Source organism: Centropristis striata, chromosome 1 (genome assembly GCF_030273125.1).
Source record: "Centropristis striata isolate RG_2023a ecotype Rhode Island chromosome 1, C.striata_1.0, whole genome shotgun sequence".
NCBI lineage: Eukaryota > Metazoa > Chordata > Actinopteri > Perciformes > Serranidae > Centropristis > Centropristis striata.
The window spans coordinates 14,987,704-15,013,977 of NC_081517.1; the positions used below are offsets into that span (position 1 = coordinate 14,987,704).

General features: G+C 40.3%; 1 protein-coding gene across 1 annotated transcript in view; it reads left to right on the plus strand.

The window, feature by feature from the left end:
• The first annotated feature begins 4,000 nt into the window (after positions 1-4,000).
• cacna1ab (calcium channel, voltage-dependent, P/Q type, alpha 1A subunit, b) overlaps positions 4,001-26,274 on the plus strand; it is a 158,990-nt gene continuing 136,716 nt past the window's right edge. The window contains exon 1 of the mRNA XM_059332310.1: positions 4,001-5,008. Within this exon, the coding sequence (XP_059188293.1) occupies positions 4,711-5,008 (298 nt within the window). The 5' untranslated portion in view covers positions 4,001-4,710. The remainder of the gene's footprint in view (positions 5,009-26,274) is intronic.

Sequence of the window (26,274 nt, forward strand, 5' to 3'; positions counted from 1 at the left end):
AGCAGCAGCAGCAGCAGCAGCAATAACACCGGCATGCAAAGAAAAAGTAAATGCATAAACAGGAGGAAGAGAGCAAAATGTCTCCAGCCATCACCTCCCTTTCCGTCCGTCCTCATTATTAATAAGTGATGGGGGCTTCTTGTCATCTCTGGCAACGACCACCGTGTGGTTTCCCTCGATCACACAAATCACAGGCAGGCTTGTCCACCAGCACCACCCCCTCCCCACCCCACCATCCCTCCACCACCAGCACCACCCACCTCTTCCCGACACTCACTTTCACTCTCTCTCTCCCATGCTGTCAGCGGGAACGGGCTTTTATCATGCCTGTTAGTAGCCACTAGTCTACGGGAATCGGATGACGGGCAAATCCAGTGATGCACACACGTTATGACGCTGAAAAGGCATCTTGTAAATAATAGCATAGCTCTGAGACCACTTTATACAGGTTATACACAGTGTGTGACCTCAGGGTAACAGTGGAGCCCTGTCTGTGTGATAACAGATAAATTGCTCATACTGCCAAAGCAACTCATCTTCAGAAAATGGATCAAGTTACATTTGAGAACAACGGGGAAAAAAGGGCCAAATAATGGATGTGACAGGGTAGATGGACTTTATTCATGGACAAGATATATTATATGTTTTCCAGTGGGCATGTAAAACATTAAACATGCCCTAACCAGGTGGGACACTTAAAATAGGGTGTTTGTGACAGGCAAATGGAAAATATAAGAGTTTTTTGAAGTCTTGAAAGAGTGAACAATCCATTACATATGTGCTTCATCAAAGCAAAGCGAGCAAAGTGAATGGTTTCTAGTACATAAAAAACTTCTTATATGGATGTCGGGAACTCAGATTTGTTGTGCAGTAAACCCATCATTCAATAAGCATCTGACTGAAATAAACTGCACTGCAGAAAATCCCTACTTTTATTGACCCAGTGGGTTTTACTTGCTATGTAGATGCTATTTATTTGTGACAAATGCATGAAAATGTCTCTTCCCCTTCATGTTACTGTCACATAATCCTTTGTGTAAGAAGGAAAGTAATCTGTATTTATACTGTAAGTTAATAAACCTAACCTACATTTTTTAGCTCATTTTAAACATCCTTTGTTCCTAAATTTGACGAGAGGGAAACAAAGAAAGATGCATATAGAAGAACAACCCATAACATTGTTTTTTCAATGCACCCGGTTATTCCTGTTCATGAAGTTTTGCAAGACTTTGTCGACTTCTACATAGTCTGGCACAGTTTGCCTTCAGATCCATCCCCAAACCCACCATATGGCTCACTTTGAGTATTCCACCAACTGATTTTTAGAACAGACTCAGACCTCCAAATGATGGGTGGTCACCTGCCAAAGTAGCTGGTAGACACAAACAGCGAGCAGAACTCGCAAACACTTCTCAGCATTTACCAGATGGCCGGACGTACAGTAACTAACCCGCCCTGATGCACAATGAAGGTGATCTCTTCCAAAGACGTGCAGGTGGCATTCAGAGCTTTATACTCTTGTTTCAGCACTTTGGACAGCGCCAAAAGGCCTTGGAAACATGTCAGGACCAAGGACAGCGACAAAGTTCTAAAGTGACCAAAGTTGATGTTTTCAATGTCCTTTAACACAATTGTTCTTATTTCAATTATGTAACCATGACAAAAAATATCTCAAAGAATCAATTTGAAAGGGATTATCTGGCCACTGTGTTTTTATGGATATCACTACCCCCCGCCCCCCCTTTCCCATCCCCACCAATACCTTCATTTTCCTTTTCTGGAGAGGTGACAGCTTGGTCGGTTTAGCCCAAGCAAACAGCTTGCTGAACTGCATCAAAGACGACTCAGATGCCAGAGCCAGACTGACAGACGGCTTGGAGGAGAAGGGAGGAATGAAGGGAGATAAAAAACCTCTTTCAAATCGTCCTCAAAATAACAGTACGTCCTCGGAAAAAACACAAAAACAAACACAACACTCAGAAACTCTCCCAACTCTCCTCCTGGCTGTGCAGATGAAATGTTGGTCCAACTTAGTTTATTGGCAACATGTTTTTTTTCTCATACATTTATCAGTTTTCTCAGCAAATTCTACAAAAAAAACATTGGCTTATAAAACCCTTTCGGAAGTCCACATTAAGCTCAAAATCACATGGTCAAGCTAAACACAAGACGTTTTTTTTCTTCTGTTCTCTCAAGGAATCCCATTTGAGCAGATTTGTATTGATAGACTTGGCAAGGTGGAGGATTACATAACAGTCTATCCTGTCAAATAGGAGATAAAAGTGCAAAGGGAACTATTGATCAAGAAATAATCATTTGTATACACTCTCCAACAGACACTGGAATAACCCAACTCTCAGTCTGTAGAGAGGATCCCCTGAAGTCCCCTGGGGGCCAAAACTGTCTCCTGAACCACATTTTGTGAATCATTGTTTCACCGTCACCATACTGTAATCCTCGTTACTTTACAATGTCTTGCCCCCCCTCCACCCCCACCCCCACACCACCTCCTCCCTCCACCCTCCACCCTCCACCCCCACTGCTCAGAGCGAAGCCTTCTGCTTGGCTTGATGGGTTTGAGTAAACAGTGAACGGGGCGAATTGGACTGTGCTGCTGGTGCTTTTGACACTTGGCGAACATGAGAGGAAGCCGTGAGCGGCTTCTCCTCAAGGGGCCTCACTGAACCCAGCATCCAGCGTCAGTGGTGACCAGTATTTCCAAGCCTGCTGATAAATAAATGAAGAAATGAAAACTTATCAGGCATAGATCACCAAATGATCACAGGTAACACTAGTCAGGAGATCTGATGTCTCTTTCTGGCCTTCTGACCAGATTTGACATGTTTTCTTCTGTTTAGAACAATTAGATACAACACTGGGGCTGATACGACCTGCCGTACCTTTCCATACCCAACTAACGCCCATACATCTCCGTCGTGCGCTATGGGGAGTGGGTTGGAGTGGGGGAGGCTCCGGGGAGGCGCTGTGCGTCGTGCGCTGCAAGGCTTGGCCACGGATCTGCGCGCGGCGCTCGGTTCCCGTCAGACTGATCAGATGCTCAGTGCGCGGCTCAACCCCGACGGCTGACTGAACGCTGGAGAGCCGGAGAAGCGCTCCGCTCGTCGGGTTTCTTCGTTTCCAAGGCTGGTCTCCACGGGAATATACAGCCTCCGGACCGACTGCGTGTTGGTTCACGTCCCCCTGGGGGGTCGAGGGAGGAAAGAAAAAAAAACAGAGAGGGAGGAATAGGGAAAGAGAGCTAGAGCGAGCTAGAGAGAGAGAGAGAGGGAAGAGACGCTGGACTTGCTGTAGCTCTGCGGGGCTGGCCGCCTCTCTCTGGTTCGGGGAGCCTCAGGGGCGATGCTGCTGGGCGGGGATGGTGCACAGTTTCTGCCAGGTGGCGGAGAAGATGCGAGCCGCTGCTACAACACACCCGCACCGCCGCCGTCGTATTTTCCGAACAAGAATTGATGATGGCGATGATGCTGCCTCCCCCAGTGGTCTTTTTCTGCTCCTCCGGATCCTACTCGTTCGGGATTCTTGTTCTACCAACCTTGGATTATAGATGATTGTTGTGGACATTAATTTTCTTTTAATTTTATCAGCTCATTTTTGTTCACGGGGAAGTGGGCAAGATATAAATTGGTAGATTGAGGACCGGTGTATTTTCGTCTCCAAGTGCGCGCAATCACGCCCAAAATCAGTGACCGACGCCTTGGTGAGGAGGAGAGGGAGGAGGAGGGGGGATGCCGCACCGTCCATCACCAAATATCAACAAATGTCACCAGGCTCGGATTTTGGGGAAGCCCCCCTCGGTTGGCGTTTGCGTGTAACCCGAGTGGCGTGGTGGCAGTGAGAGGTGGCAGCAGGGATATCTGCCGTGCCACATCAAACATTGCGGATATATGGCACAAGAATAAATGAATTATTAAAGATTTTACTCTTATCTATTTCTATTTTTATCTCGCAGAAAAAAGGGGACCTGGGGAGGAGAAAAAAAGACAACTGCAGATCCTGTCAAGATGCACTAGGCTGTAGAGAGGGGAAAAAGACGCAGTCTCCAGCTAGGGTAGCCTACTTAGTGGAGATGATTGCAATATTTATTAAAACGCACAGCTATGCATCCTTGTCGCATGTATTAAAGGTGATCGATTTGTTTGCCTATTGAAATGCAAGAACCGGCTCACTCTTGGAGAGGTTTTTCCCGACCAAAAAAATAATTAAAGAAAAAACAGGATGCCTTGCTTTTCGACGGAGAGAAAACGCAGATACTCTGACAAGATAGAACATTTTTGACAGTTTTCTCACCCGCCAGTTAAACCAATCGTGTTTTTTTTTCTGTCAGAGAACTGATTTACCAGAAATTACATAAACACATCGCTCTATTTCCCATTCATATTCCAAACACACGATCAGAGACACCGTGCGCCTTCCCTCTCCCTCCCCTCCTCTCTCTTCCTCCTCCTTCCCCCTCCCTCTCCACACACAAATGGAGGTATCTTCTCGGCGCTGAAGATCTGGGAAGGAGACACAGATAGATAGAAGGAGACAGAGACAGAGACAGATAGAAAAGCCAGAGGAGGAACCGAAGCCAACTCCATTCTGCATGTGTGTTTGGAGCCGAGGCTGATGGGGTGGTGGCATGTGGAGGTGTCACTCTGAGGTTCCCCCCCGGCTCCTTCCTAACCTCTGGCGTTTGGTGTCTGCAGAATGGCGCGTTTTGGAGACGAGCTACCCAACAGGTATGGAGGAGGAGGAGGAGGTGGTGGTGGCGGTGGTGGCGGGGGTGCCGGCGGACAAGGGGGGCCCGGCCGCGGCGGCAGCAGGCAAGGGGGGCCCCCCGGAGGGCAGCGGATGTACAAGCAGTCGATGGCCCAGAGAGCCCGGACCATGGCCCTGTACAACCCCATACCCGTCCGGCAGAGCTGCCTAACGGTCAACCGCTCCCTCTTCCTCTTCAGCGAAGACAACCTGGTGAGGAAGTACGCCAAAAAGATCACCGAATGGCCATATCCTTTCATAAGCAATGCCGAGCAGCATGCAAAGGTACTGGGGGTTTGCAGTGTGTGGTGTGTGTGTGTGTGTGTGTGTGTGTGTGAGTGTGTGTGTGTGTGTGTGTTTGTTGGAGTGGTTGGCGAGGTGTGGCCTAGTGTGGTGTGGAGTGGTTTGGTGTTGAATTAGCAAACACCTGCAAGATGACAGTTGTGGTTGGTGTGGTGATTTGCAGCGTGGGTGGTGTTTTTTATGGCACTGTTTGATGTTTTTGCTTTTCTTTTTTTGCAGTGTTGTGCTTTGCAATGTTGTGAGATGTTACATGATGTGTTTTGAGGTGTGTGTGTTTGTGTGTTTGTGTGTGTGTGTGTGTGTGTGTGTGCTGTTGACTGATACACGATTTCACTTCACTCTCACTGCTTGCTGTGTCCGACCCTGCTGGCCTCAGGCTCACCTGATAGAGCTGCCATTGATGGAATGAAAGAGGATGTTGACGATGATGGCGGTTGTCATGACACCAGCAATCACAATCATGTTGATGCTGCTGGTGATTAAGATGCATCTTGAATATAGCATTTAGCTCAAACCTGTTAGTGACCTGTGTGTGTGTGTGTGTGTGTGTGTGTGTGTGTGTGTGTGTTGGGGCCATAGTTGTAGTCAGAGCTGAGTGCTGATGTCAGCATTATGAAGGCTTAAGCACCATGCTACCAGAAGGGAGAGGAAATGACTCTCTCCCGCTCTCTCTCTCTAATTACCACTGACCATATATGGGCGGCCTGTGGCTCATCCTGCAGGACAGCAGTGGAAAAAGCTGTAATTGTCAGGACAGGTCGGTCTACTGCTGTTAGAACCTGGAAAACTCTTATCTGACCTGGCCCCAAGACAGTTAGGAGAAAAAAAACGTGGCTGAATCTAACATATTGTGTGTTATTCGGCTTTGTGATGTAGTTTTGCGTCTTATTTTAGGTAGATGGAGAGCTGAAGGAGGGGCGTTACATTCTCACAACTAGCATCTTAGACTTGTATAACAGCAGGGTACCTTTTGGCAAATTACTGGAAAATTTAAATAGATAAAGTTGTGAGACGGCCGCAGGGCAAATTGTCCATGCATTCATCCTGTCACTTTCAAGTACAGCACACACAGCAGAAAATACGGATTGAAATGATTGTTTTCATGATCATTTATGTAATTGACAGTTTTGTCTAAAATGGAAGTAAATCTTGAAAAATGCCCTTTACAAGTTTCCAAATATTTTCAGACAAATCTACATAACCCATATATATTCAGTTTACTGTCATAGAAAAAATGTAGAGGAAAAAGACAAGACATTCAAATGTTTGTGGTGATTTGTATAATATAAAAATAGGCATACATTAAGCACTATGATGAATAAAATAAAAAAATGTCTGTCAAAAAACAGCAGCCAAACTGCACCAAAGCAATATTTGCGTAATTTGGACGATGCTTTACTAAGTGCTAACATTTGCTATAAGTACCATAGAGTATTGGGTATATATAAAAGTCCATTACATATGGTTATTTAATATAGACTATTTATTAAATTGCCAGAAATTACACTATATTATAAACCTATATTAGGATAGTACAATTTGACCCTTGAAGTTTTACCAGTAGACATGTTGCATTTTAGGAGATTAACACCTTTTTCTTTACTTGAAAACTCTTTTTTCATTCTTATCTTCTCTACCTGTGTTGCAAACAACTCAATGTACCAGCTTTACATCAGTTCTTTCCAAGCTTTGGCTGGGTATTCTGGGAAATGTAGGAAATCACAGCCCCAAAGTAGACATAGAGATAAAGTAGATAAAGAGACATAAAGGAATGCTGTCAATTACCAAAAAGAATAATGACATGCTTATTGTCATTAATCCACAAGCCAATTTGTGTTAGTTTTGTTGATGCACAGACACGTTCAGTGGCTGCAGCTGGTTTGCGCATGCTGAGAGTGAGATGGGGTGAGGTGGCTCGCTGTGGGTCTTTTAAGGTGATGTTACAGTACGACAAAGCTCATGACAGTTCCTAATTCAGCACAGGGTGATCAGTCAGTTCAGCCTATTTAATTAACAGTTAGAGTGGCTTTGCTTAGTCACAGATTTCAGCTTGAGAATGTGTCACAATTACAAGAGAAAATATGGATAAAATGCAGATATGCACAGGGAAAACTTGCGTACCTGAAACAGGTAATCATAGGTAAAGATTGGTCAAATGGACTTTTATAAAAATGTGTTTTACGCCATTTCTGAAAGCCTTATTAACTAAGAATGGTCAAGATTTTGGAGGCATGAAAAGAGAAAACATTGTTGGATTTTCTGAGATAGTTCAGAGACAAACGGCATCTGTGGATCTCAGGTAGTCGGATACAGTTAATTGAGAGTCGTAGAGCCAAATGATGTTAGTCAGGTTTGTCATATGAGTGCGTATGTGTGAGAACAAGTGCATATGTGGTAGTGGTACTGTGTGAAATATTATTACTGAAATTCTGCAACAGAAAGAGAAACAAAATACATTTAATGTCTACATCAGAACTTTGTGGAAGAATATGAAAAGTGTACAGTCCTATGCAAAATATCACATAGTCCTAGAATGGTATGGTGCTTACCCCTACATTGCAAGTTTGCATGGACAAAAATTAGATATATGTCCCATAGAGCAGATTAATATGGATTGAGATCCAGAACTAACAGTTTAACAGACAATAAAGAAACAAAATCCTAATGTCACCTGTAATTCACAAATTGAAACACCTTGTTGAGACTGGTGCATGTTTGAAAAAGGCTTTATTGGAGGAGAGGAACTGCTGTTTTGGCAGAGAGCCTTTATAAAGGTTCTTCAACTTTCCGCCAAAAATATTTTGGCTTTTCTGCAGAAATAAAAACATTGTTAGGAAATCCATCAGCTTACAAAAATAGCTGAGTTTGTACTCTCTTTATGGCTTTTGTTCTTTTTCCATTTGTGCATGTTGGTAGAAAGATGAAAATGCTTTTGTTTTACCTCAGAATCATGAGTTAATGTTTAGAAGTACATGGCTGATGAGTTAGTAGATGTTGAGTTAACTTTGTGTGCGACAATATATGTTGAATTGTTTCTTACCCAACCCCAGCGTACAATGACCTTATAAAGGAGGGATACGTGGCCTGTTATTGGAACATAAATAATAATTCAGTGTATTGTACATATGTACAAGATCTTGGGGATCAAGAAAGATAAGCCCACTTTACATTGCCTTAACCTGCATTCAGTCTAATGACCATCAGGGGGTGACTGCACTGGCTGCAAAAAGAAGTCAAAGTAGCAGATGACCATGCTTCTCACTTTATTTTTAACCTCAGCAAACAATTTCCAGTAGTTTCAAGTCTTCTTCAATACAGCATGACTTTTGTATTTTGATGTTGTGATTGACAGGTCACTACCACAATGCAGTGTGTTTTCACATCATCAAAGTTCACTGTAACAGTTTGGGCACTTAAAAAGTCTTGTTCAGCTGGATTAAAAGACACTCTGAGTAGTTGGCCCATAATTTTGAATAACAGATCCCTCTTGCTAACCAAGTTAGCTACCTGGTTCTAGTGCTAGCTGAAAACTTAGTGTTGTTCTAGCTCTGGATCTGCTCTGTGAATGCACTGGTTGCAAGAAACCAAGATGGCAATGGCCATAATGCCATTTTTGAGGCTTCGAAACCAGAGTCCAGAAACAGATCGGTGATGTTACGATGACTAGGTCCATTTTTTATGCAGTCTATGGCTTTGGTTAACTGTTGAAAGTATCAATGGATCCTATTTCATGCTTTTTCAATACGTAACCAACCTAACCGCAGTGGTTTTGAGTTGCCTAAACATACATATGCTAACAAATGTTTTGCACCTATGTTTGGTATAAACTCTGATGCATTCAATAGAAAAGTTTCCTAATTATCTTAATCTATGCTTTACAATTCTTAAAAATATATATTTACTAATGCCAATATAAATGTACATTTTAGCAAACAATGTAACTCTCAATGCAAACAAAAGCAGCTGCTGGATATTAGGAAAAACCGCATTTATATTCCTCTAAATCACTGAAGAGTTTTTCTTTAGTATTACTACTAACTAACCACATTACAAATGTCTTGTAGAGGACTGAGACTCAAAATGTGCAGAATTCTTCTATAATTTGATGCTACCAGACCTGAAATGACATTTTCTTCACCTGGCCAAAAAAGAAAAACAAATACACATCCATTTGAGTATCCAGTCCAAACATTCGGGATATATAGATGCATCTTCCTCAGCATAAAACAGAATGTGTATTGTTGTTTTTTTTACTCAATATGAGTGATGCTTTATTGCAAAACATTTTTAAATTTAAAGAGCATTCACTTCCTGCTTTGAGAGTGAACGGAGCATATCCCAGCATGCCGCCATCTGTACAGAGTCAGGCTGTGTTGGCTGGCAGGCGCTGTGGCTTCTTCCACCAGAGACCCAGAGGACTTCATTATACCTCCCTCCCTCCCTTCCTCTGCCTGCACTTCCCCATTCCCTCTCTCACTCTCTCTACACTCCTTTCATCTCCTCCTCTCCTCTCCACTGCACTTCTTTCCCTGCAATTCTGCTTTAAATGTTCTGGCCTCCATCTTCTCTCTCTCTCTCTCTCTCTCTCTCTCTCTCTCTCTCTCTCTCTCTCTCTCTGTCCTTTCCTGTTGTCTTTACTCTACTGTCACTTACAATTTCATTTGGTTACTGTAGGCAGTATTGTTAATCACAGAGAAATGTGCAATATGAAAAAAATACATATGAAATACAGATTAGTGATAAATTAGAGGAAAACCAACATAAAGTGTCTTTAGTCAAGTTTCCATCAAAATGTTGTACAAATTCTCACCGAATTTCCGGAAAATCAGGATTTAATATGCTTTTATTCTCTGCTGTTCCAATTACAACAATTCTAGGCAGTACAAAATGTGTTTTTTTACTTGCATCTAAGCCAAAAGATACACCAGACAAATTCTGTTGAAGTGACAGAGGTTCTTTTATCAGGGCTTAACTGTGTTTCTATGCAGCTACCTGGGATACATGCAATGAAAGTATCTAATTTTTTACATCTGAATACTGGGAATTTTAGGAGTTGGACACATATAACCCACTGCACAGTTTGCATCAAGATAGTGAAATTGAAAGGATGTCAATCAAACCTCAAATTGGGAAAATAATGTAGAAAAATGTCTGTTTTTGTATACTCCATACTCCAGGTTAGCAAAAACGATAATTCTATGGTTCGCTCCAACTTTGCTCCTATGTGCAGGGAACAGAACGTAAAGTGTCGGCCAGGTAAATGTTGCTGTAATGCCGTTCAGCTGCGACTTTGCAGTAGGAAAGATCTAGAAAAATAGATATGATAATCACAGTTTTGATGATATTTAACATCATACTGCCAAGTGGTTCCTAAAATGCACTATTTTTCTGACCCATTGCATGTCCTGTTGCCATGTTGTCAGTCAAACAGTTTACTGTTGTCTTCGACACAAACTGAGAAAACTTGTGTGCCATGCTGAACAGTTAATCAACAAACATTACCTTGTAAAAAGTAATGTGTGGAAGATTTTTGGATTCAGCGACATATATTTAAAAATAAAATAAAAAAACATTGATTTCAATGTAGTTTAGAGTTAGTTAACGTCTGAATTTATTCAATCAAAATACCTGTCTAATATTCCATATTTCCTCCCAACTTCAGGTTTTATTTGACTCTATAAATTAAATCTTTCTATTTCAACAGAGGAGCATAGTATCAAAGAAAGTGGCAGTATATACTGTAGTCCTGTCTGACTCTCTCTCTCTCTCTCTCTCTGACCATCTGTCCTGTGTGCTCGTTGTCTGTGTGGGTTTCACACTCTCCCGGCTGGGTTCTGGCCACGCTGCCTGGTATCATGTGAGGGAAAGACAAATGGAGAGAGGCAGACAGCATGTGGCAGAAAGAGAGAATGGATTAAAGAGAGACACCCCCCCCCCCCCCCCCCCCCCCACCACCACACACACACACACACACACACACACACACACACACACCTTGTCTTGGTAACCTGTAACTGAGTAGCACCCTCAAATATAAACATACATTTTGAATATTACATGAAAATTAAGCAGGACTTGGGCCGCAACTAACAGTTAAAGGTATGAAATCAAACTGTAAACAATATAAACATTTAATTAGCTGTAACCAGCTGTTGTCACTTTTTCTTATTACTCTAATGCAGATTTTATTGATCTAAATATGTGTGTGTGTGTGTGTGTGTGTGTGTGTGTGTGTGTGTTCCTAGTAGGAGAGGCTTTGTGTGAGAGGTTTACAGTAGATGCTGTAGTGTTAGGAAGAATGATGAATATGACTTCCAGCTAAACAGATAAGATACAGGGCTGGAAGTACCACACAAACACGCACACAGATACACATACATACACTGCTGAAACCATTTGATTCAACACAAATACATGCGTAAACAAACTTAGAAAGAATGCATGGACACACACACTTACACACACGTGACAGATCAGCTGGTGGCTTGGCTTCACCCGTCTGGCGTGGAGCAGGCAGATCCGCTCAGATCAGTCATGGCTGACAGAGGCTCTGATAGCTGTGTGTGTGTGTGTGTGTGTGTGTGTTTGTGGGTGGGTGGGGGCAGGTGATACTGTAACACCTGTTCAGCAGGATCACTTACCTCAGGGGGCTCGACTGCATCCCAGTACAGACACACACACACACACACGCACACACACACACACAGCCCAGTGGTTGGCAGAAAAAGCACCATTTGGGACATTCACGCTCCAGTGTGCAATCTCTCTCTCTCTCTCTCTCTTCGTCTCATTTACCATGATACAATCTGGTGACACAATGGCACGTTTGATATTGCTGATGCCATGAAATGACATCATTGCAGTACAGTAAGTAATAACTGAAAAATGAAAGAAACACTGCTCAATTTCAAACACTGAACACAGAAAAAAATAGATTTTTCATGTATTGGATATAATGCACTGTTCTTAAGAACAAGACTTTTTTTTGCTGTTTTAACATTACTGTTGGGTTTAGGCACCAAAACCATTTGGTTAAGGTTAGGAAAAAATAAGAGGGTTAGGCTTAAAAAGCACTAATTAACACAACTTCTAACAACAGGACACAAAAACTTCTAAGAATGGCACGTAGAGTGGTCTCAGGGTTTAAAGAGGGTTGGATGGTGCCACCCTCCAGATGGCAGACCTATGTGGCTTTCACCATCATATTGTTTTATCCCCGGAGAAAAAAAGGCTGCAGGTCAATGTATCTGTGGTTTGCAGAAACGTACAAGGCCAACATTTTTTGCTGGCGACTTGTCTCGTACTAACTTTTGGAATCAAGTCTTGAATTTGACTTCCAACTCAACTATGACTTCATTATCAATGACTTGTTCCTTTTGAGTTGGAGTAACTTGATATCAACTCTTCATTTTCTTGACATGCTGAACATGATGACATGATGAATCAAACCTATCGAACTGCACAAAGAATTTGATCAGCAGTGCAGATGATACCTCAGATTATTACATTTGTAAGTTAAAAAAGTTTCGGCAAGTCACAGCAACAACTCACCAAAGCAAACAAGATTGCATAATGCTTTTAAATGTTATGAAGTCAATCTAAAAGTAATAAATGTACTATTTATGTACATTCAAAATGTTGATTCATTTAATCTGGTAAGGGGCACACAATAACTTTTGTCAGGGTTCGAAAAAAAAAAAACGTTATGATTTTTGCTTGATTTGGGACTTTAAATCCAGAAACTAAGAGTACTTATGGCAAAGCTATTAACTGATTTGTTCATAAAATGCATACCTGTATACGGTTTAAATACATACACTCTTTGAATATATACATTTCCATCCATCCATCCATCCATCCATCCATCCATCCATCCATAGGCAGATATATAGTAGTCTCCCTGTTGGATACAACATCCTGACAGGCAGACGAGCACCATAGTAATGGTTGTTTTGACAGAACTCTACTCCAGATATGTGATCCTCACAGTCAATTCCCTCAGTGTGTGAGTGTGTGTGTTTGTCTGGATCTCACTGTGGTGAAATGTGATGCCCCTGCTGTCCTCTCCTCAACTCTGTGTGTGGGCTGCCACCGCGCTGTGTGATGTCTGTTGCATATTATAATGCGAGTGTGTGTTTGAAGAGTTTAGGACAGGGGGGAAAAAATCATTGGAGGAATTAACAGAAGAACAACATCAAGCAAAGTTTAGCTTTCAGACGTAAATAGCCGTGAAATATGTGTGTTTTATGTATATGGTGAGCAAAGAGGTGGAGAATGGTAGTGAAAGAAAGGTGAAGATGAAGAGAGGAAGGTACAGAAAGCAGAAGAAACAGAGAAATTGAGAGCTTGATGGAAAAGGGGTTAAATAATGCTTCAAAATTTTGGTGAGGAATAGCAGACATTGCCGTTTTCAAAGGAATATATATCTGAATGAATGCAACAATTTTTTTTCTCCTATTGTGAATATTCCTGCATACTGTGGTCTCTACACGGTTTTGGAAAGTTGCATAAATTGGGTATGACAGGAAACTGAGATTTTGGGGATTCAATGAGCCCAATTTTATTTATTATCAATGTCATTTATAGTGAGTTATAGTGAGTTTGAAACTTGGACTGTATAAAATAATCTGCTGTGGCCTCGAGCATAATCACAGCCTCGTGAAAGTTTACAAGCACAAATTAGAGACCTCAAGCATTCAGGGGATGTATAGGTATATTGACAATACGTGGGTTTTCCCAGCAGTTTAATGAACAGAAGTGCTCGCAATCCAATCGTCGAAAAATGCAGAAATCTCCAAAATGTTTAACTTTTTATAAACCAAATCACAGCATAGATTTTTCTACCATGTTCCTCAATGTTTTGGTATCTTAATGTGGTATATTGGAGGGATATTTGTTTTTGTTTTTTTCTAATCTGTATAATTTAGGGTAATTAATTGATCTCAATTTCAGATTATGTACACTTTTATGTGACGTCTGCTGTTGACCTGCTATCTTCCCCTAAATACTCCCTCCCTCCCATTATTGAGGGGTGGAGTGGAAGAGGTTAACTCGACGACAGACAATTTTCATTTCTGCTTTTTAGTCAAGTTTCTTAATTCTTCAGCTGATATATTTGCCCCACTGAAGTCATTGTAACTGGTGATGGTCAGCGTTTGCTAGAAATGACTTCACAAATTGAGGAGAGATAATTGATTCACCAAAAGATGGCGTTAGTAGTAGTTAGAAGTGGTGACCAGAACGCAGGCCAGACATGAGAACGGATACGGAGGGTGAGGAAGAAAAAGAGACTGGAGGTGTGAAAGAAATGGGTGAAGAACACGGAAAATGAATAGAGGATATAATAAAAGAGGTCGGGAAACAAAAAAAAAAGACAGAGGGTGGAAAAGCGAGTACAGACGAGGCGAAGAAAAGCAGAGAAAGATAGAGTGGTGAGGAGAGAAAGACGGAGCGGGAGAGAGATAGAACGAGACAGAAATGTGCAGAAAGGAGGAGAATTAGAGAGCGATAGAGGTGGAGAGCCATAGTGTTTTCCCCCCATGTTGAGTCACTGATCTACATTCAATCTGCACTATGTGAATTATTGATTGGCCTTTAGCCAGCGTGTGTGTTTGTGTGTGTGTGTGTGTGTGTGTGTTGGTGCTGAGATGCTTTTGCTGAAAAGCACAGTGGTGGCGTTTTCTTTTCCTTTTTTTATTCTATTGATGGAGCGAGAGGGAGAGGTAGAATGGGGAGAATGGGACAGATTGATGCACACACACAGACATGCGCACGCCCCATACACACACTCAGCCATGCACACGCACAAAGGCTTGCAGGTGTCCATAAACACAGACACACACAAACACACACAAACATGCATATACTGTATTCATTCAGCCACAAGCACATTTGCATTTTTTACGCTCACAGCATGCATGCACTTGAACACACACACACACACACACACACACACACACACACAGAAACATGGAGAGACACAGAAGAAACCAACCTTTGAGGCAGGACTGATATCTAAATACCAACGGGGAGGGGTTTAACACACAAACGGGAGCCTGAGCCTCTCTGAATCAACACCCCCGTTTTATCAGCCCGGATGGTTTGTTCTCAGGCAAGATGAACCAGGTGTCTTCTCATTACTGACTCAACCATTACCAACACAAAGGGGTTCTTCTCAGTTTGTGCATTTTGGCAATTTCTGAATGTTTGGAATCAGCATTTTCCTGCAGTGCACCTGCACTAAGTCAACACTCACACATCAGTTATTAGTAGGCATTGTCTCTGCATGTGGGTGGGTTTCTATATTTGTGGACTGTCTCCTCCGCTGCTCACTTGTCTGCATCTCAGGTGTCCTGAAGACATCTTAGTCATCTTCTTCTTAGTCAAAAACACATTATTCATTCCATATTTACACTCCAGTCTTTTTATGGCAGTTAGAAATTATGTGGTCTGGGTAATCCGGCTCCGCGGTGGATGGAGAAAAGGGAGTTAAGTGTAAAGTACACGATGTCCTAAAATGTTTATGTCTATGCTCCATGCACAAAAACTATGAAAATCCATTTCCACAGGAGGAAAGGTCAGGAGGTGGACATGCAAAAACACACAGATAAGAATGTGGGCTTGGAGAAGGAGATCATTGAAGACTATTTTGGAAAACTGGGATTGATTCCCAAAAGAGCCTCTGTTGGGAGAGAATTATTTTAGCAACTAATTTACAAGAAAAGTTGATGATTGCGATCATTTTGACTGATATTACAATTGCGATATTATTCACATTATTACAGTGTCACTTAAAAAATGATAATATTAAAATGATCATGGTGTATCATCGATTTTTTGCTTATGATTTGTAGGCCAGGACATCTCTGTGAAACAACCAATACTTGGTAATATTATTTGAATACTGTTGTTACACATTTGGCTTTTAACAAATATTGTGCCTCCTGAGATTTAGATGTTGCACAAATCCATCTTGCAATTTTGATTAAAAAACGTTATGATATTTGTGCAGCCAAAGTCGATACATACACTGTCCCTATTTTACATACAGTTGGTTTTAATCATGTAGTACCGACAGACACACAGCTGCATATTTCTATTGAACCCTCCACAGTTCAGCCGAAGATAACTGATGCTCAACAGTCTGTCATTGTTAATTCAAGTTGTTTCATATCTATAAAGTGCTCTTCTTCTTCTTCTTAGCTCTCAGTAGCCAGCTCAGTGTAATGAAACAATATAGACAAATCCGTATATAAAGCAGAAAGTTAATTACTGTTGCCTGCACCTGTAAGTGACTGTTCTCTTTAGATAAACAATGGTAACATGTTGTTCTCTCCGATGTACAGTTTGTTGTGTGAATACTATTAGATATTTATTAGGTAACATTTTCATGTGGCAAAAAAACAAGAAAACTCCCAGTTTGTGCTCCTCTAATACAATCTGGTGGTGTATAAATGTTCTCTTACTGTTGTTCAAATGTATTATGTAATAGGAATTAATCCCTTGAAAAACAACATCTTATTTTCCATAGTTCATAACCATTAAGGCTTAAATGTTAATTAATTATGAGTTGACCAAGAGCAAATTAAGCACAAACTATTTTGATAATTTTAAAGCACAAATATTAAAAAAATTACCAATCTAAATTTCTTTTGGTGATTTTTGACAAGACAAAACAAGCAAATTAGAGCAATTTTTTGCATGGTAGAATAATTCAGTCAGTCGGTGAAACAGTTCTGCAATCCCTACACTCTGAAACGTGTAAAATGTGTAAAAGTGTGTCTTACTTAGAAAATCGAGAAACCAGTAATTTTGTATCTCCTTTGATAATTTAATTTAGTTGTATTTACCTTATTTTGTGAAGCTGTTGCAACTTAAAAATGGGCAGTGATAGTAACTTGTTCTGTGTAGGGACAAAAATTGGTGCAGATGTGAGTGAAACTGCAGAGACGTTTTAAAAGGCAGCGGTGAAGGAATTGAACCAGCGACCTTATGAGCTGACGGGATGTGAGGAAGTGAGGAGGGTGATAAATTTCTGTAGCAGGGAGGAAAACGAGGCCCGTCCTCCGCTCCATCCCCGCCAGTCTGCTGCTGCTAATAATTATTTTGCCAAAGTAATGAATAGTGGTGTCGGGAAATGATCACCTTAATGATCGTAATTATTGTAATTGAGCTGCAATGGAACATTATTCGAGGTTTCAGATAGATAAGGAGAGGAGTGGTGTGTGTTTGTGATGTGAGGGGTGTGTGGGGTTGTGTAAGGACAGGAGGAAATGATGTCGCGAGCGAGAATATTACACAAAAAACGACAACTATCGATGCTCTCAGCTTCTCATCTTCCTCTTTCTTTATCTCTTCTTCTCCTCTCCAGCTCTTCCTGGCTGAGCCCTCCCTCCCTCCTCCTCCTCCTCTTCCATCTCTTCCTCTTCTTACACCCCTCTCAGCTCTCTTCTGTTTTCCTCTCCTCACTCCCCTCCTCCCCCTCCTCCTCCTCCTCCTCCTCCTCCACCACCCCCCTCCATTTTACTCTGGCTGCTGTCGACTGCAGTGTGGAGAGCAGATCGGAGCAGAGAGAGAGGCAGGAAAAGAGATATGCAGAGAGAAAGAGAGGAATATGCAGTGGAGGGGAGAAAAAAAAGAGAAACAGAGAGGAATGAGGGAGTAGTGACAGGCTCAGTGTGTGTTTGATCTGAGCTGGTTTCCTCCCCCTGCAGCCCAGGGCGCCTCTCCCCCAGAAACAGGGCCAAGTGCAGGCATCTGAATGTGTGTGTGTCTACACTACAGCCCGTGTTGTCAAGTGTGTGTAGGTGTTATTGCCGCTCTTGTGTGTTCTTGGCATTTGTGTGTGTGTAATGTATGCGTTCCTGTTTGTGTGTGTGTGAGAGAGCTTGGCCAGCGAGTGTATATCAAAAGCTAATTTGAAGCGTAGTTTTGTTTTGCAGTCGAGTCCCCGGCTGCTATAGGCTTTTCTTTCCATTACCCAACATTCCTTGCTGTGGCGAAGTAGTGGCAGGTCTGTCTGTCTGTCTGTCTGTCTGTCTGTCTGTCTGTCTGTCTGTCTGTCTGTCTGTCTGTCTGTCTGTCTGTCTGTCTGCAGTGACACATTAAACATTAACTTTGCAGTGCATGTACATAAGTTAAAATCAGATATGCTGTTTTTCACAAATGCTGTCGTCACATTGAACATTTCTGACTCAGTTTTTCTGCATAGTTCTCACAGAGAGGAAGCATGTCAATCCACCTACAGGTATATTATGGAAGGCCAGTTTAGTTTACAATCAGTTGTGTAAAAAGTATTCAGATCCCTTAATTAAGTAAAAGGACTAATACCACACTGTGAAATGACTCCACTACAAGTAGAAGTCCTGCAATCAAAACTTACTGAAGTAAAAGTATGAAAGTATCAGCATCAAAATGTGCTTAAAGTATCAAAAGTAAAAGTACTTGTTATGCAGAATGGACCAACTCAGATTGTTTTATATATTCTACATAATATATTATTTGATTTTTTTGTATTGATACATTTTTATCAGCAGCGTTTTATTCTGTAAAGATAGGGCTGATTTTACTATTTAATAGAGGCCTACTGTTATGAGGTTTAAAATGTCTAATCACTTTAACTTTATCATGTTTTTATGTTAAATCTCAACCTGAGTAAAAAATACAATATTTACCTTAAATGTAGTGGAGTAGAAGTATAAAGTTACAAATAAATAGAAAATGTTATAAAATGTTATAACATTTTAGGTTATAAAGGTTATAAGGTTATAAAATGGAAATGTTCAAGTTAAGTACAGGTAGTTAAACTGTACTTAAGTACAGTACTTGAGTAAATGTACTTAGTTACATTCGACCACTGTATACAATAAAAGTAGATTTTTTTAAAATGTCTGTGTCTGGCAGCATCAACTACCTTAACTTTCAAACTTAAGTTTTTGTTTAAGGGGAAATATTTACTCAAGCTAAGGGACGATTTAGGTTGCATAAAGTCTTTCAAGTTGTCTGTAAGTGTTTATATAAAGCTTTAACTGCAGTTTGGCACATGTCCATCCCACCATGGTTTGGCTTCACTCACATCTTTGTCCTTTAATGTTATAAAACAGCGTTATTGTCAGTGTTAGCCAGCCTCTCTAAAATGAACAACAAAGACAATACTGAAAAAAAGAGAGAGAGACAGCCAGATTGGACAGAAGATGAGAATGTTTCGTCTCCTCGAAAAAGTTTGGGAAGTAAATTAAACCGAGCCAGAACAAATACACAGAAGCAGAAGATGTGACGAGAAGTAAGTGACAAAATGAGTGTGAGAAATGTTGCTGTGAAACAATCCGTAGATGAAGTAATGAAGAAACTTAAAATATTACTGTAACAGCAAGAAAAGAGTGCAGCACACATCCACAGGAGTCAACAATATATTTTAAAAGTTTTCATTAAGTTTTAATGAGACAGAGTTGTGTGAACATTTGGCTACTTAACTACAAAGTTGCAGGTGCAAACATAGCATTACAATGCTGAAAATAATCGAACAGCTGTTAACATCCTGCTGTAGCTGGTGGTTTTCTGAGAATCTACTACACCTACTGGTACCTTGTTTGCCATGTATCAAAAAAAACTAAAAACCTGGATTAATCTGGTTAGTCACATTGGAATGCTATTATATTGAACATGTATGTGCATTTTCGATGTATAAGAACTGGACGTAATGTCCATGAAAATGTTTTCCGTTGCATCCATGAGCAGAAGGCGGTCTACCAAATTCAGACAATATCTAGAACTTTGCTGTAGCTGTAGTTTAAATGCAACACTCCTGATGTTTTGCTGCACAAGGTAGTAAAACTGAGAAAAAAGCCTTTCTCATTAACCTTTAATCTTGAGAACATGCTTTCCTAATCTGGTCGGAGCCGACAAACCAAACCGGAGTGCCAGCCGAGCGTCCGGTCCAGCTGACTGGGACACTGCAGCATCAGCAGCCTGCCAATCAGCCTGACAACCAGCCTGCCTACGTTAGTGTGTCACTTGGCCAAGTCAGGGGATTGGTCCTGTCACTCCGAGAGGGTGGGCCCTGGGGTCAGCACGGCTGTCCGTCAACGGGCCCCCGAGGCAGAGATGCTGAGGAGGATGAGTGGATAAGTGAGAGGAGGAGAGTCCTGCTGTGACAGAGGAAGGGGACGGAGAGATAAGTGACATGACACTTTAATTAGGTAAAGGCTAGTGAGGGCTTTCAGGGTGAATTTTATGGTGTGTGATGGGGTTAGACCAATATAGTGGGCTGGTTTGGGCTTTTAGTTAAATACTGTTTTGCAGTGTTGGTGTGTCTCTCTGACCACAGCTCTAAACCTTTCATGTAATCACTACAATATGCCTTTTAGAGCTGCCAGAATTAGCTAATTAATCATTCAGTTAATCAACAGAAAATCAATACCACCAATTTAGATAATTGCTTCAAAATTTTCCTACAGAAAAAGCTCAAATTGAGTGTGAAACATGAGTTCCTTACTAGCTTTAACTGGAGCTTCATTACATCTAGAGCGGATTAAACCATACCAGAACAGCTAAAAGTACATGATGAGTTAAGCTTAAAAAACGTGACAAATGCTGCTTTTTGTTATTGTAAACTTATTATCTAGCAGGGAAAAGACTGAAGCACATCATAACAATTGTATAATATAATCCATTGATTAATTATCATAACAAAAAAACATAATATAGTCCAGAGATGCCTTCTCTGAATTTAAGTTTGTTGGCCATGATTCCATCAAGAGATTCAAACCTTAAAAAAGTAAATAAATATACATTTTTATGGGGAGATTTAGTGTCTTGTGATAGTGTAACCTCTATCAGAAGCTTTTCTAGCAAGTAATGAACACAAATGGGAATATTATATTTACAAATACAATAATTAAAGTGGTCTAAAATATAAGATATCAGCTACTATGATGAAAACAGTTGGCATGTCACATCCATACGTAGTGTGTAAATTGTTTCGGAGATGTCTCTATGTGAAGTGACCTGGATTGTTTGGTATTTTGTCTCAATCTGTGGGGTCAGAAGGAGGAGGGAGGCTGAAAGAGAAAGGGAGGAGGAGGATGAGGAGGCTGTTTGTCAGCTCCTCCTCTCTGACCCCAGCTGGTCATCGGGGAGGGGAAGCAGAAGTCAAACAAATGTCTGTCTGACCTCGTCCTCGTCAGCCAAAACACAAAGCAACATCTCAGTTTAACAACAGAAACACAGCAACAGTTCTTCTCTTCAGCTCGGAAAAGGTCTCAGTTATAAAACAGTCACTTTATTTATAACCACTGGTGATACTTACTCCTGACAAACATTGGATTTTTAACTTAAGTCTTGTTTTATTTGGCACAGTTTGGTCACTCTGTAATTGTGTTCCACGGTGCTGAGCTATCAGGACCGGATTGTTCCGCTCATGTCTGCACACAGACTCTTATCTCAGTCTATCAGCAGACCTGCTACATTAGCCGGGGTCGCCACGTCAATACAGCCTCAGATCTCAGGGTCAAAGGTCGTCTGTTTGAACCAGAGAGGACGAGACGTCGATGTCATTAAGTCTCCCAGGGTTCTTGTCCAATCACAGAGCTGCTGTGTGGTACGGTAGAGAGGACTGATGGAACGGTAGATGGACATGACTGGGGACAGATTTTATAAAGTGAAGTCATGAAGGGGAGAAATTAAATCCCAACATCAGTGTTTTATATCGTAACATAAAAATACTCAGTAGGGCAATTATTTTTTTGCTCTTTTATAGGTAAATAGATAGATTTTATTGTCCACCTTAGTGGAAATGTATTCCAATATTTATATCATTGCTAGATGGGTACAACAGCATAAAATGTTTTTGTGCAATTTTGTGCAGAATAACACAGTTATAATGACATAAATCATTAAAAAAAGAAAAAAAAAACGCCAGTTGAATTTCATTGATATATTTTTTTTGTTACTGAGGAGCCCAGAATTTTGGGTTTTTAACAGGACCTGGTTATTTCAAACATTTCAAATGAGTCATGTAGAATAAAGTGATTTTTACAGAATGTTACTGAACAAAATTTTAATTTGTTAACTTTTTCGATACTTGTTTTTTGATCCATTCAAGGACTTTCATAAAAGTTTAAATTGTGAAGATAATGGCTGTTTTTACATTTTATTTCAACAATAAACGGTGTCATTTTGGTCGCCTTTTTACAGAAAACACATTTCAATCTCGCTGGTGGAATGAGGGTTAATCTACACACTGATAAAATGAATGAATAGCCTTTTTTGACTGTTCATTTTCCACAGTTTGAAGTTATCATGTGTGAATATTTTGTGTTGTCATTTAAATATTTTTTTGCCACATTTGTTTCTTCAGATTACTGTTTTGTTGCATAATATATTAATTTTTATGCTCTAAATGCACTTTGTAACGATGATTTTGATAAGTGCTATGAAGATAAACTCACTTATTATAATATTATCATTCATGTAATATAACTAATTCTTCCTCTTTGGTCCAGTTTTGCTCCTTTTTGTCTGATTCTCACCAAATATTTATAAAACAACAACAGTAGCCGTTTGGACTGTAATCAAGATCTGATCAGCCAGGAACGTTGTTACCATGGCAACTTTACCATATTCCTGCTGGACAGTACCTTATAGGAAGCTATTTTAGAGCTTCCTCGCAACACATTTACAAACATTTACAGAGCTTTTGTAAGGAAATAGGAACTTAACAGAAATATTACTGCAAGAAAATCAACATTTGAGGAAAGATTTTAAGGATTCTGATCAAATAAAATGGAGATATGGCTGTTTCATGCCACCAAAGATCTCCCTATTCTAAATTTGAGACACTGTAGATGGAGTTATGGCGTATAAATCAATATAATTGTCATCTATTATCAATACTTTTTGTCTTAATTTCTACTAATCTACAGTTTTTGAGTGTGTCTTTGGTCGGCTCGAGCAGAAAAATCTGCAGACAGAAAACTTGACTCATTGCAGTGACGGGGAGACCTCGCCTTCTGTTAATGTGACTATTTAGAATCTGGCATGAAGAATTGGACTAAAACCAACGCTGATTTCAACCATGGTGGTCCAGAACGGGGAGTGTATGTGTGTGTGTGTAGACAGAAAATGTGTGTGCATGTAAAAATACCAAGAGAGTACGTGTGTTAGGAGAAGGTGGAGAAAAAGAGACAGAGAGGAGAGGACATAATTATAATTACAGTCTTTAATCCTCTGGACACACACACGCACACACTCATATACACACACTGGGTGAGCTTTTAATTAACTATTTGGCGACAGGGGACTCTGGTATTGGGCTAATTATTTGAACCGCACATCCCTGCACTCGTCTGCTCCTCTGAAAGGCTTCCAGAGAGGCAGACAGGTAGTCCTCGCTCTGAGCTCACCTGGTAATTGAAAGGTTTTGCGTGGAGATCAGTTCGCCTCGAAATCCCTTGAAGCTGAAGTCGGAATCATCGGGGGACGGCAAGCGAGCTAAAGTTAGGCTTCTTTTCTGCTGCAGACTTATCCACAGTGTAATACGGATTTAGTTTTAAAGGAGGACAAGGAGGCAGAATAACCAGCTGTCGTCTCCTTATTAAAGGTTTTTTTAAGGCTGCCCGACTTTATCTGCGGGCACAATTCAGCTCAGTTTTAACATGGTCAAATCCTAAGAGGGATTCTGTTTGCAGAAAGGGTTTACATTAAAAATACAAAGCACCCAGTACGACCAGATAGCATAAACAGACATGTCTAACAATAACATAGCAGTCAATGCTGAAAAAATGCTTGAATTGAAAATTTAATCTTGATGATTGAATGAAAAGTTTATTAGTTTTGGTTTCAATTGATGTATTTTAGTGTCCTGAAACGGTATAACCAGTGTTTTACATAATTTAAATATACAGCAGGGTTCAATTATTGTTTTGTTTGTTTTTTTCCACTTGTCCAGTCCAACAGTTGGCTCAGAAATCTACCTGCCCAAAGTCAGTTTTTACTTGCCTCTATATACATTTGAATTGCCTTTGAAAAACAGCTGTTTCCCCAGAATTTACTGTATTTATTATTATTATTATTATTATTATTATTATTATTATTATTAATAATAATAATAATAATAATAATAATAATTATTATTATAATACATTTATCTTCTTTTTCAAAGCTTTTTATTGTACAAATGGGGTTGCCTATTTTATATATATATATATATATATATATATATATATATATAAATTAGTTTTTAGCTGTTTTTATCCTTTTTATAATTTGACTGTTATGCTTTAAACCTGTAGTACTTTGAGATTTCCTTTAACGAAAGTGCATTATATATAATTATTATTATATATTATTATTATTATTTTAATTTTTTGACCATTATCATTATTGGTTGTTTTTCAGTTGTTGTCACAATGCCCTTTTAGAGGGAGAGGAAGCAAATTATATTGCTTTTTTCATTGCATTTAATGTAATTTTTTTTACAATAGAGATCTTAAAAAAACAACAACAAAAAACAACTTTTTATCTACCTTGCTCAAATTTACATAAACTATGCAAAACATAGTTGTTTCGCCCAACATCTTATAAAACTAAACTCGCTAATTAAAATATTTGCTTGCGCAGAAACTCATAAATTTTGTCTTTATCATCTGCAGCAAGATTGCTCGCTACTTAGCTACTTCCATCATCAATGCCAGTAAAAAAAACCTCGAGCAAACCATAAATACAAAATGTGTTTAATGCTATTTTACCACTTTCCTGATCAGGGCTAGTCAAATTACTTGTCAAATCCTTGCTGTTGAGCTCTGTACAGCTTAAAAAAATCTAACAGTGTGAAGTCATTCAATATAAAACCTACAACAATGATAATTTCAGTCTAGTAAACATCCAATATCTGTCTTCATCAGTTTCTGTGGATAAGTGTATGTGGGTGTATTTTTTTTTTACACGTCTGATTGTGAGTGTGCATTAAAGTGTCTGTGTAGGTGTGTGCATGCACATATATCTGTGTGTGTGTGTGTGTGTGTGTGTGTGTGTGCCGGTGGAAGCAGCAGTCAGGTGGATGCAGTCTGTTTCTAAATCAGATCTCTGTGTGATTCACTGGGTTGATGAGTCACCACAGCAGCACGAGCACAACCAGCGTTGTCTTCCAATACACCCCCCTAAAACATGCACGCGCACACACACAAACACACACACACACACACACACACACACACACACACACACACACACACACACACAGATATTTAGTATTTAGTACATTGTAGCTATGGCTCTCTTTGTTTGTTTCCAACTGTACATGTATGTGACGTCTCAGTGTATATGTACGCTTGCTTGTGTCTATAGTCGCTGTACGTTTGTGGATTTGTGAGTGTGTGCTTGTGTGACTGTACTAAATAATGGGATAGTGCTCCGTTCTGCAGATGTGATTTGGTGACTAATGTAGAAGCTGCTGATGTCATGTGTTTGCTTCTCCTCGCTGCTGAACTCCTCATTTCCTGGGCATTCATCATTTATCAGCCAATCACCTCGTGCACACACACACACACACACACACACACACACTCACAGAGCATGTGTACACTCATTATCCATATACCGGCTCAAAGACGCAGGCAGTACAATATACAGGATATAAGCTATTGACATATTCAGACAAGTTGCTTTTATTTGAGGAATGAAAGATTTGCGGAGCGAAGTAAGGGAAGGAAGGAAGGAGGAGAAATGATGAGATAGATGTGTGATTCAACAAAGCAGCATACAAGAAAGTGACTGAGAATGTGTGAAATCAAACTAGTAACAGCAGTAGTATTACTACTACTACTAGTAACATGTCTCCATGTTGCGTAACCTCCGTCTGCAGCTGTAACTGGATCTTATTGATCGGAGCATCAGACACACGTGGATCCTCCAACACGCTGCAGCTTGCATGTTCCGACAGATTGAATTTGGATCAAGTAAAAGTACCTGAAAGGAAGGACTGTTCTGCAGAAATATACTTTACCATCCAAAGCTGCAGAGCAAAGTCCCGTTCTCTCTAGTAACTCTGTTTGCATGGACTCCTATAATCCAAATATTCACCTGATTCTAGAAACAAAGCTGGTTTGGTTCCATTAATACTTTCCACACATATGCTACACAGCCTAATGAATGTCTGAATATGACTCTTATACTTTATGTTACAACATCAGTGTCTCACTCTTGATTTTATCT